This window comes from Zeugodacus cucurbitae, chromosome 3 (assembly GCF_028554725.1).
Source record: "Zeugodacus cucurbitae isolate PBARC_wt_2022May chromosome 3, idZeuCucr1.2, whole genome shotgun sequence".
NCBI classification, from domain to species: domain Eukaryota; kingdom Metazoa; phylum Arthropoda; class Insecta; order Diptera; family Tephritidae; genus Zeugodacus; species Zeugodacus cucurbitae.
The window spans coordinates 27,822,808-27,836,801 of NC_071668.1; the positions used below are offsets into that span (position 1 = coordinate 27,822,808).

General features: G+C 33.3%; 1 protein-coding gene across 4 annotated transcripts in view; it reads left to right on the plus strand.

The window, feature by feature from the left end:
* Positions 1-13,994, plus strand: part of LOC105212869 (putative neural-cadherin 2) — a 245,582-nt gene that overhangs the window by 212,820 nt on the left and 18,768 nt on the right. For all 4 annotated transcript variants that reach the window (XM_054227233.1, XM_054227232.1, XM_029040673.2 and 1 more), the window contains 3 exons: positions 985-1,128; positions 9,603-9,718; positions 11,496-11,660. In XM_054227233.1, coding sequence (XP_054083208.1) covers positions 985-1,128; positions 9,603-9,718; positions 11,496-11,660 — 425 coding nt within the window. The remainder of the gene's footprint in view (positions 1-984; positions 1,129-9,602; positions 9,719-11,495; positions 11,661-13,994) is intronic.

Consider the following 13,994-nt stretch of genomic DNA (forward strand, 5'->3'; position numbering starts at 1 on the left):
TCCGCTTCCGTCACGTGCGTTTCACATTTCTTTGGAAGCATTGAGAGGCAACACCCGAAGACTGGCTGCCTTAAAACTGGGACGAAAGTGAATAACAATGAGAAATAAATTGTTGCTTAAACTATTTGCACAGTATAGCATTTGAAAATAGAGATGTATAACAGCTAGCTAAGGTAAGCTAAGAAGCTGCCCTGCTGGGATTACTATTTGACAGAAAGTATCCTTTTGATTCAGAGAAAAGTTACATTAATTTTCCCATCAGCAAAGTATTAATTTTATCAATGAAATTTTAAGGTATGTTGTGATTGATTTTTCTTAAACTGAAACTAGATGCTCCTTGGAAGAATAGCCGAAGTCTTAGTAGAGCACTGAAAGCCTGAACCATATTCAGCATTTTCTCTCTTCTCATTTTATTTTCCCGAAATATTGTCACAACTAAGTGTCCTCCTAAAATTAATTAAGGTAATAATTTTGCTCCAATGCTCCAATGTTTCTTGCTGTGCAGCTGTTACAATTTCAAGTTGAATAAAATGCAACTTGAAAACATTTGAAGTGTAATGTGCTGCAACATCGCACGGATGCCCAAACGCTTTTCCAATGTTTATAGTATCCTGCAAAATGTATGTCGCACAAAATCAATGAAATCCATTGTAAACAACTTCAATTGTTTGTTGTAAGAAAGCTGCATTGTGCAAGCGAGTAAACACACACACGCCAGATAAGCCATATAACTTTTGAATATCAGAACTTTTAACTGTATTTATATTTCCTTAAAGAGGAATGTGCAAACTTTATCTGTATTTATGTCTTCGTGTCGGTATATGCGTTTAGACATTTAGTGCATAGTAGCTATGGAGAACAATAGAAATAAATGCAGAAAGTTTATTTTTAAAACTTTTCTTCCAGCCACTTAAGCAAATAGCTAAAAACTATCTCGATATGAATTTTTATTTTAAATATTTATTTTTTTTTATCTCTTTGCAGTTACAAAATTTGTACGCATTGGTATTGCCGATAAAAACGACTCTCCACCGTATTTCGACAGATTTCTCTACGAGACTGAAATTGATGAGAATGCCGATCTACAGACAACTGTACTCACCGTCAATGCCAAGAATCACAATGATTGTAAGTATCAAAGGGCTATTAAATGTAATTCATTCATATTGCTAGCATTAGAGTTTTAGATATGCAAATCAACTAGCAGCTGCTGGTTTATTAATAAGTTTTTAATCTAAATTCATTCAATCAAAATATTATTATTTCCACATTGGAAGAGCCTGAATATGAAAAACATAAATTACAAAATAATGTAAAAATAAAAGTACTCCTCAAGGAATAGTGCGCAGCTGTTAAGGCTCCACTGGGACTACGTCACCAAATTTCCTCCAATTTGCATTAGCCAAGGAAGTTATCACCTCAAACCAGACGATTTTCGGTTTTTTTGTGCTCGCATTGATACAGTTCTAGGGTTATGCAGCAGTCGTTAAGGGGTTTGCAGAATACATTAGGCCCGTTTCTTATTACCCAACTATCAATAGTTAACCATGTTTCTGTCCACAAAGCTATAGGAAATGTGCCTTTGAGAGGGCAAGAGTATAAGAGAGCTGGCATTGAATATAAGAAAATATATTTATGTATTACGGTTAACATTAAAACATTAACTGTTTAATGATTGCGTTAGCCTAAATTTTCTTGCAGAATTTTATTTAAGTACATACAGAGCTGTTTGTTTTACTAATTTCAGCTAGTTAGTTTCACGTTTGTTTATTGTTCCGCTTGAATTTTATATTAATTTACTGATATTGGCTTCTGCCCAAATTCAATTGTTTCTTAGAAGAGAATATTATTAGACGTCGCCTTATAGCTGTTTCCATCCAAATAAGATTATAATGAAATTTGGAATTTGATTGCAGCAAAACCATGGAGAGCACAAATTTTTCAGTATACCAAAAATTTAATGTCCAACTTTATTGTAATGAATAAAATTAAGCCAAACAGGGACCAAGTGTATATAGGCATATCTACACTCTATCTTACACCGTTTTCATATATATTCAATATATATATTATATATTCACTAAGAGAAGTTATATACTCAAACATCTGTTTCTACCAAAGTTGATTGAGATAACACATAATTTGGCCCACATATTCGGTATAAAGCCAACTAAAGTAACGGAAATGATTATATTATATATTGTAATGGTAATCGGTAAAAATGCATCCATAGTCACTAAGGTCCTCATATTTGAAGACTGACACCTCGCATTCCTCAAACATAGTTTTTGATTTAAAAATTCGCCAATTTTTATATCAAATTTAGTGCAACTCTTTTTCACCATTTCTTCCATCAAGTGAATCTGACATTAACATAAATGAATTCGTAATTTGAGGTGGGCGTAGTTATTATCCCATTTCAAATCGTAAATCAATCGTCAATTTCAAATCGTAGCAAGAGGCAATAAATGTTTTCAAATTTGGTTTTATTAGCTTTATTAGTTTGAAAAATTGTGCATTAAACATAGCAGGGGACGTAGGGGATGTGCATTAAACATAGTAGGTCATAAATGATCTGTCGTCTTTTTACCGAATTTTACTTTTATGTTTAAAATTATGTCTTAGTTAAGCACTTTATATTTTTTCCAATTAATCACATTCTGTGGGCGTGGAAATGGTCCGATTTCACTCATCTACAATACCAACCATCCAATGGTGATACTTGTACTAAGTTTCAGCAAGATATCTTCAGTTTTACTCAAGTTATCGCTTGCATTCATACGATTTAGGGATTATTTTAAAAATTAAAATAAAATTCTCTAAAATCTAAAATCGATAGTAAAATATGAAATTTTGTATTTTGCTCTGGTCGTTCGTATAATGGAAGGAAATCTGTATGAAATTTAACTTCTATTGCCAAATGAAGAGTTCGATTATGGAGATCTTCGAGCTATAGAAGTTCGAGTTATGGAAATTCAACTGTCGTTGGAAAAAGTAAAATGGATCCTCATAAAATCTTTATATTTAAGCTTTGTCAGCTAATTTGCATGTGAATGTTTGAGAGTTCCATTAGAATTCCTTAAATGATAAGATTTATATTTAATAATATAAATTAAAATACTATGGATATTGCTCAATAATTCAGTTCACGAAATTTTCATCACTTAAAAAATTCGTGCACAACCAATTCCTCTCTCTCAAAAGCTCCAACTTTTCCATTCGCTATAATTTTATGTAACACAGTGTACAAAGAAATAACAAAGTTAATTTTCCTAGAAATCCGTTTGCGCGATATTTAAATATGTAACACAATAAATAATATCCATTTACTGCAAATGATATAATTCTATTTGTGCAGCCATTGTTAAAAGCACCGGAAAATATGTTAATGCTCTTGTTGGTTAAACGTTTGTATTATTTGCTTCAATATTTCATTCCTACTTCACAGCTGGGTATATGGTCTGTATGTAGTATTTGTATGTATGTATGTATGTATGTATGTAAGCGCGGCAAGCGTGAAAATAACGAGCAAACCAATTTGAATATTACCCTTATCCGCAAGTGCGCCAATTGTACGCTAGTGTTTAATAAAATTGACATTCATTTTCCGCATATCGACAATATACGAATACAAATGTGACTACAATACATACACACTGAAATGTACAACAACAACAAGATCTCACAGCGAGCGCCAACAAAGCCGCCAACGTTAGCAGACGCCTCGAAGTCTCCGCCTAAAATAGTGGCAAACAATAATAGAAAGATACTGCAAGACAAATGTGACAAAGGCAATAGTAAAGAATGTAAATGTTTACCAAAGAAGCAGCTTGTAGTGCGGCAAAAGCGAAAAGAGAGGTCACCACGAAGGAAAGAAACGAATTGTGTGCACATTAACCCAAATGGAAGGATATTTACGGCGAGTATATGTAAAGAATTCGCATGAAAAAGCCGTAAACAAAACCGTAAATGACAAATTTCAAAATGAATTAGGGAAACGTGGAAGGATACGGTTGTTTTTAAGGAGACAAATGAAATATTTCAACACTCCGCATGCAATCTTCAGACACAGAGCTGAGATTTAAATTAGAAACAATAGGTTTTTGTGGTTAAAGTGAGACGAAGGCAGGATATTTTAAAGCAATATGAATGCGAATAGCACTTAGTGTTGCCACAATAATGAATTGAAATTAGAACGCACTAAACTTTTGCTATATTTCTTAAAATGTGAAAGTTGCCACATACAGCGAGCTTTACACATTGTAGTTTACGCACCACATTGTTCACACATACTCTTATTTGAACACACATACTAAAACAAGTGCGTGCGTATTTTATATTGAGTATCAAACTACCATATGTACATACTGTTGTGTTTACGTTAGAATTGTTAATCGCCTGGAATTTATGGGAGGAATTTTATTTATGATGTACGATAACAACTAAAAAGAAAGAAATATGTGAAGCTTAGATAAACGTTTTGTGAAATTTCAGTTTTGGTTGAGATGTATGTATCCGATAGCAATTTTAAACAATGCATTTGCGTGCTAACTCATTGTATAATAAACAAAAATTCAAATTTTTAATAGATACTTTTAAATATTACACTTTAATCTCCTGCAAGTGCCACAACATTTTAATGTCATGAAATATTTTAGTCTTCATACAAGTTGCGCGTTAAAAGCGCTCCATTCCATCCTCCATGCCCATCAAATTTATCATTGCCTTAGAGATAGCCGATAAAAACTTTAATGTTGAATGTCGAACGCTCATCAAGCAGAAAAGAATCTACGAAATCAAAACTATGCGCATTAAAATTAAACGCCAATAAAGGTGCAAACTTTGCGGTGTCATTGAAAGTTTTACTTTCGTCGATTTCACAACTTTTCCACTTGTTTACGCTACTTTGAGTTTGCCCAGACAAGCGAGCAAGTAATTAGGTCACGCAACATGACTTTCTTCGCAGCAATCCTCGCTTCTGCCATGTCAGTGTACTATTTTCGGGGCTACGGTATAGCAATTGAAAAGTCTGCAACTATATACGCAGGAAGATTTAACGCTAATTGCTTAATTATTATTGCATACCAAATAGTACACAGAAGAATTTGTTGCGTATACGCCATGTAGTGCAAAATGCAAGGCACAGCCATATAAAGTATACATATATTGTATATGTACGTATTAAATATTTCGCTTAAATGGCAATATTGCCTGTTACGCAGCTGAAGCACACACTTATATATGTATGGCATATATGAGCGCACTTGGCATATCTCTTCCTTTTCATCACGCTTAATGACTTATAATGAGTATAGATTAAAGCAACAAAAATCGTGCCGTCAAAACCATGCACAGCTCACAGCTTACAGTTCAGCGAAATACTGCGTGTTTTGGGAAATTGCTTCCCCACAACACTTACGCATGAGTAGACACAATCAAGTCCACGCACACACGTCTACATATGTGTGTTTGTGTACACTTGTCGGTGCTTAACACTTCGCTGGCTTTACCTCATTAGAGCGGTTTAATGTGTGGCGCCCGTTACGTCATTTTATCAACACTTTAAGCATATTATCATAATGCTTCGAAGATTTTGTTGTTCTTGTTGCTGCTTGTGGCACATAAATTCAATAAACTAAAACGTGTGCAATCAGCATATGAAGATAAGTACCCATTAAAGCATTCTCGCTCGCACAGTTTTGAATTGAAATTGGTAGTGCAGCTAAATGTTCACCGAGTTTAAAATACAGACACATTTGGATAAGATATTTCGTTTTTACAGCTATAGAAGCTTTTAACTTTCTCCAATTTTCAATTTAAAGCATTGTTGTTGAGGGCAATGATCAAGGGAACTATACTTAAGGAGATTATATTATAATATAAGTTCGGATTCAGACTAATGAGGGTTAACTGTATTATATAAATGTTCATAAAGTGGTAAAGGTTACTATGTGAGCTAGAGGTCACGGTTTCCGTATTTTATGTCCCAGCTAAACAATCATGACTTGGTATATACTAGTACTTTACTATAAACACTATAAATAAACTGAGACCTAATAAATAATACATTGATTTTTTAATTTATTGGATTTTGTCTTATTATGGTCCAAGTATTAGAAAGCAAACTCAATACTGTTCTTCTGACTAACAGTGCACTGCATAGTATTAAATATCATATAGTATCGATATCTTACTACTTACATATGGGCATTTCTAGACATCGTAATCGTTGTACAAAAGTTTTTTTTTTCGAAATACAATGTAATTAAAATTTTTATTTTAAGAGTCGGCTCAACCCGCTAATAAATACACTACTTTACAAATATAATTCGGAGTAGAGTGTGCAAAAAATATTTTTGTCAACAAAAGTCACCACTCAGCAAACTTTTTAATCTGATAAAGCTCCCTATGTCAGAAATAATTTGTTTAAAATAAATGTCATTCCTCTTTCATTCAATTTTGAGACCGCCCTATCAAAATGCTACTGACTTGGCAACGTTAACATGACAGTACTAAATACTAGACCCAAAACAATAATTTCTTTAACATCAATTTATGCTACCATTGGGAATCAGTGGAAAGAGTAAAAACAAATACTGCAGAAACTCGAATCCAATATTCCTCTTATAGTTTCTCCATTAAGGGAATAACATTGATAGCTTAATTTTAACATAACTACCTTCTACAAGAAAAGTTGATCAAATAAAACTGGTTCAAAAAACCTGAGGCAAAGGATGGTGGACTACTAGATTATTTGAATGTGTCTTCTCGGAAATATTCTGCTTTAAACAACAAAAGTGAAATGGGTATTTGTCAAAATTGGATATCCCAAAATCTGGTTCTTAACACCCCTATTGAAACTTAAATAGAAATGGATAATGCAGTTGAAGATTTCACACAATTAATTCATGAAGCAGCTGCTACTCTCCGAAGAAGTAATGAGTGTGTCTTCTCTGATAAATAAACTTAATTAGCCTTACATAAGCTATAATCTTTACAAACTTTAGTAATTTTCACTTCAGTTTCAATATATACATTTAAGAATACGGAAGAATCTCCCCAAATAATAGGTATTTCGACGGTTCCATTGTTCCGTTTTCTGTGGTAATCTATTAAGGATAGATTTCCGTCCAGACTACTATTAAGCTTCCAACCAAACGAAAATTCTTTATTTAATATTTCAATTTTAAAATAAACATAAAACCAAGTTTAACATCTTTAACATCTATGAATCTTTATACATTTATATATATATCTTAATATATAAAAATCACGTGTCACGTTGTTTGTTTTCGATGGACTCCTAAACTACTGAACCGATTTTAATGAAATTTTTAACACTGTGTGCAGTTTGGTCCAACTTGAAAGATAGGATAGTTTCTAACGCTCCTTATAGTCGCATTATTTATTTATTGCAACTTATTTGTTTATTATTAGCAAAGAGCTATCCACCAGTTGGTGGCGCTAAGTGCGGTATATTACAGTAGATGGCGCTACATTTCGTTCTAATTCATTTCATGGATTTAGACTGTCATAACAAAAGCTGCCACTTGCTAAAAACATTAAATGAAAATGCGTTGTTTGAAGTTTATATTATTTGTGGTAAAGTTATACGAATCTATGACTTCCAATATTCTAAATTTAAGAAAAAATCACATACAATCTGTCAGACAAATAAGCAATGCTGCCACTCTTTTCCAGTAAATATTCCTCGAATTTGGGAGATTTCAGAGGAATTTAGGGAATCGCTGAGTTCATTTCTGCATGTATTTCCTAAATGCAAAAAAAAATTTCATTTATTTGCATTTAGGTATAGAATTTTGTATGGCTAATGCCGGTTTCACAGTCCATACTTAATGATATATGGCAACGTTATGGGCAACATATGTTTTACAAATGTCATTCAAAAAAATATGTTTGAAATATTTAAATTATAACAGACAATACATAAATTTGCGAGGAAAATTATATCAAAAATTTATGAAAACAACAAAAGAACCCCAAATTTCATCACTAGCGAGTTGGAGCACCTATGGGAACTGAAGGAAAAGCTGTTATTGAGTGCAAACGAACGGACACTTGCCTTACGCTACGAAAGATGTCGCTGAAAATTCAAAGCAAATTCAAAACAAAAATCAGCTGTTATTTAAGCATTGCTTAAGCCCCCCATTTTCAGTTAAGCATAACCTAAGTATGAACTGTAAAACACTATTTTCCTGTTTTATCTTAAGCACAACATAAGTATGGAGTACATTTGGAGTTAAATACGGCTGACGTTGTAAGGTAATTGAATAAGTGCGCTGTATTAGGCTAGATGGCGCTATAGAAGCAGATGCTGTTATATTAAAAGTCCAAACGTTTATTTTAGCTAAAATTTGTTAAACGTAAAACGTGTGTTTAAAATTTATCAGACTCGGCCACGCTTTGCTTTCTTTTTATTATTTAAAACTCTTTAAACGAATTAAATAAAAGTAAGTATTATTAGCTTGCTTTTCATTTTATTTATTATCTTATTTTGAACTTTGAAGTAATATTTTCAATAAAATGCCACCAAAAAAATCGAACCTCAATAATGCACAGACTACAGTTTCCTATTCGTTTAGCTTTTGCCATGTCCATTAATAAGTCTCAAGGCCAAACAATGTCCATTTGTGGGTTAGATTTGGATAATCCATGTTTTTCCCATGGGCAATTATATGTTGCATGCTCACGTGTGGGAAAACCATCAAATCTATTTCTGTTAGCTCGAGACAGGTTAACCAAAAATATTGTGCACCAATTAGTGCTAAGTTAAATTAAAATGTTTATAATTCAAAAAAATAAATACTACTATTAAAAATTAAGAATTATCTTTCCTAAGATTATAAAATGTTATCAACTAACAATTTTGTAATTAACTTATTTGTTAAGAACTTGAATATAAAATCAAAAATGAACTATTTTATGAAAATTTGTGCTTATTATCAACTCTACGAAAATTTTCATCAATAATTTTAAAAATTTTGACCTCAAGTTCAAATCTCAATCCCGTGGATTTTTATACCAGATATATACTAAGGTTTCCGTCTTTATTCATAAATAATAATTTCATTGTAGTGAATAGTTTACTGCAACACAGCAAATCTAAAAGTGAGGAAATGTTCATTCTGAGAATTCGAATGATTCCAACCGATTTATCGTTTAAGTTCAAAATTTTACAGTTTCATATGTACATACATAGGTATGTATGTGTCATGTTAGCGTGTTGGAGAGCCATCTTCTTTATTTGTTTACATGCTACACAACAAAACAAAGAACGAACTTCGCCAAAAATATTTATATTGATCAGAGACGTTATTCCCTGAATATATTAACATTTCATACAAATAAATGGCCTTGAACAGAGTTCAAAAAGCGTTTTAACTATTTCAAATAAAAATTGGGCGGGGCGAAGTTCGCCGGGTCAGCTAGTATATATATATATTTGGCGTAGGAACCGCTTTAAGCGATTATATACATATTTATTTCTAGTCCTTAAAATATTAAAGCGCATTTTAGTAATTATCTCACCACCTAATTTATGCATCCAATGTTCTCTCTATCTTTTCCTAACAATCTCACAGCCTCGAATATTCGATACCAGATCACAGGCGGTAACATAGGCAATGCCTTTGGCGTACAAAACACAACTGGCGCTATTTTTGTTGCCAGTCCACTCGACTATGAAACCAGACCAAGGGTAAGTACACACATATTTACAAATATACATGCTTGTATCTTTAAACTAAGGAAGGCTGAGGTTTGCTAAATATATTTCAAACTTTATCCATATAAAGTGCGTACAAACATATGCATTTATTTACGTGTTTATGCATATTTGAGAGTGCTTCCACGAATTGCCAGAAGTATTTAAATATTTTTGTATATTTTCACAACACACATCTACACTGCGTGCAAAAAATTGTAATTAGGCCAGGGGCGTTGAAGCTAATAATAAACATTTCATTATGCGACTGAAAAGGCACAAAAAATACTCGGCATTGCAAGCTTTCTGCCATTGTTTTAAACGATAATGGACTTTTGGTACTTCATTTAACAGCTCAATTTCGCATTTCCGTATTCTATAGCTTTCGGTTACTTCCGTTAAATGTTTTTAGTATTTTTCTGATAATTAAACAATGCTCTTTTAAATTAAACTAAATTTTACTGAAAAATTAAGCAGTAAAAACTATTAAAGTTCTCTCGGAGCTGTAAATTAGCACTTATATCCCCAGTATGATTTCCGTACGCCACGCTTGAGCGTACTGGCACGCGTGAGGGACGATTATAATGATGGCGTCGCTGGACACGTCAGACCCATAGCCTTGGCGAATCAGGCCAACAGCCCATTGAGAAATCATGCACGCAAAATGCCAACGAACTCATGCAGTGAGTGCCATGCCACACACTTATTTTCAGAAAAATCAACTTTCACTTTGTCCCTCACTATAATTTACAGATGTTTGCAGACGACTGCACAATCTTGGCACGGACGCATGTGCCATATGTACATGAGCACAGTGACACAAACAGTCGCATGAAATGCAGTTTATCATATGTACTTATAAAAAACCAATTATATTTAATGTTGGAGAAAAAAACTTTGAACTTCATCAGTTCTTGGAATAACACAGTTTCATTTATTTCAAAATTACAAATTTTATTTAGGAATTTTATGATCTAGTATTTAGATATTAGATGATATTTCATAGGTTATGAGCTTGTGCGTCCTTGAACATGTCCGTAGCATTTTTCACTGTTTGGAAACAAATCTTATTTAAAAATCTTCCTTTTCCAATTTCGAATTACAATGCCTTTGAGCACACAAAGTTTACAAAACTCTCCATTTGACTGAAATGACATTTCGTTTTAATCGATTTAAAATCACTGTAACATAGTATGTGCAAACCTACTTAAGTGGGTATTTTCTAGGGTATGTCTGTGCTGTTTTGCATGAGCAATTTTTACATTACACGTAAAATTGTAAAAGTAAAGGGGCATGCAACATTTTATGGCAAGCGCCACATGTATGGCACCGTATATGAAACGCACAAACACACACACACATTTGTAAAAGCATATGTGTCAGTGTAAGTTATGAAAGTCTCAAAGTAAGTTGGCTGGATGTTCTGGAGCGCGTTGAAATTCAATTCACAACTCAGATGCCAAGATATTTGAAATTTTTCATCAAAACCCAAATACAACGCATGTTTTGTGTGTTTATTTCACTGAATTACAAAGAATAGAGAGTAGCAGAAGAGTGATGTTTATCCCAATAGAACTTCAATATCTTTGTTGGAGCAATATATTTCCATATATTTTACTATGCGATATAATCAATCCCCGTTTTTAGTGAACTTTTCATGTTTCAGCATTTTACTATGTGATTTACATAAATTCCATGTATCTTCAATTTTGTTATTGTATGTATATATTGATGTAACAGTTTTCTGATTGTATGCTTTGTATTTTCTCAGTACGAACTCCGCTTGGAAGCGTCGCGCAATCGCAAAACCAACTACACCACCGTCGTCATCAATGTACGCGACGTCAACGATAATCCACCGTCATTCGATCGTCAAACATATCGCACACAAATAACGGAAGAAGATGATCGAAATCTTCCCAAACGTATACTACAGGTAAGAGTAATTACCATAATAAGGGAGAAGTTTGGAAATGATGGTTTGAAGTTCATATTTTCCACTAAATAATACATATATTAAACCACAGTATTTATGTAGACACTTACTAACATATACCGCTACATATAGTACACTGATGATGGATTAGTATATAATGTTCTAATAATTCGGTAAATTACAAAAATTAGAAGTCTCAACACTTTTCATTTTTTCATTGAGTGAGAAACAAATCATTATTAGCTAGTTTCTCGATCAGTGCTTAGTGATGGCCGATATAAATCGATGTACGAAACTTCGATGTATTTTTAATGTGATACATCGCTAAATTTTGATGCATCGAATGGTGGTTGATATTTTCGATGCATCGATGTTTTTATTCGATACATCAATGTTTTTTTGTTATGGGATTTGTCTTGATGTGAACTCGATTTAAAATAAATGACAACTTTAAAATACAAGCAATGCACTTCAAGAACGCTCTAGCCAAGGATATGCAAAAAAAATTACTAAGAGAATGAGTGTTGTAGAATGCGTGATCCCACTGGCCACCATTTCAGATCCTAGATTAAAAAAATTTAATTTTTCTGATGACATTTAGGTCTACAACTTTGCTTCCTCCGTTTTTTTTTTGTAAATTTAAGTTTTTGTTTGCATCCGCATTTTTCTTGGAATTAAAAAAGAAAAGAAAAATTTCTCGCAAATGTCGAGAATTCGGCTCAAAAGGTGACATTTTCAGAAGAGAATAAGTTTGTGATGCAAACAGATCTCTACAAATATTTTGTTAGGTTAATGTTGACACAAATGTCCAAGATCGATATAAAACGATTTAATCGACCAATGCTTGACCATAGAGACATTCCCGAAAACGTCGAGAATTCGGCTCAAAAAGTGACATTTTCAGTTGAGAATAAGTTTGGGATCGAAATGTCCCAGATCGATATAAAAAAAATCGATTTAATCGACCAGTGCTTGACCCTAGAGACATCTTTTGGAAAACGGCGGAAGCAAAGTTGTAGACCTATTAACTTTGGGTAAAAGGGATGCATCGATGCATCGCATAACATCGATGTAAAGTTTCGATGCATCATATCGAATAAAACATCTATGTTTTTTTAATAGCCATCTCTATCAGTCGAATAAATAGTTATTTCATCCGTTTTGACCGGCTAAAAATTGTTAATAAAAAATATTTAATTAGATAATTGAGACAATAAAATTTGTATAAATATCTTACATTTAATTTATTAGAAATCAACAATCATCAAAGAAATGAAAGAAGTCTTGCCGTTCTTTTTTGTTCATCTTTGGTCGATGATTTGTAGAACATTTAACAAAATTCAATATATGAACACACATATTTATCCGCTGTTTTACTGAGAATTATAATCACATTCTCTTATATTTTTGTACGAGAATAACACTGTTAAAAATCAATTACTAAAAACAAAAATATAGAATAACAAAGTTAAGTTTGGTTTGGAGAAAACCCTTAATAATAGAAGTGAGGTGGGCGCCATGAGAAAAAAATATATCTTAAAGAAAAATAATTTAATGGAATTTAAATAAGCCACATTGAAATGTTTTCAAGGTGTAACACCACGATGTCAAAGTGGTATTCTTTAAACAATTGGGAATATATTGGTCTATTAGTTGTTGGGATTTCAATAAAAATCCACATGTAGATACCCTGTTTTGAAGTTAATAATTATATGTCAGCCTCGAAATCCACCGCAGAATCACTCTTGCCAACAGGTGCTACTTTGGACTAAGTAGGCAATTGAAAAGTAAAGTCCTCTCTCGACGAACCAAAATCAAACTCTACAAGTCGCTTATCATTCCCGTCCTCCTTTATGGTGCAGAAGCTTGGACGATGTCAACATCAGATGATACGACACTAGGAGTTTTCGAGTCCTCAGAACATTGGCAACGGCGAATAGCGCAGACGATGGAACGATGAGCTGTACGAGTTATACGATGACATTGACGACGACAGTTCAGCGAATAAAAAGACAGCGGCTACGCTGGCTAGGTCATGGTGTCCGAATGGACGAAAACACTCCAGCCCTGAAAGTGTTCGATACAGTACCCGCCGGAGGAAGCCGGGGAAGGGGAAGGCCGTTGGAGGGACCAGGGGGAGACGAAACTATTACAAATTGTACAGCTTGTTGCGGAAGTATAAAACCACAATTTCCATGTGCTTCCGAATCACTTCAATTTCAGTTTGAAAATACGTTCAATACTAAAATAGAACTACAAAACAGATTCCGCGGGGCTTGTTATATAAAGCAAACTGATTATTTAATAATCCGCATACCGCTTTCGTAAACATTT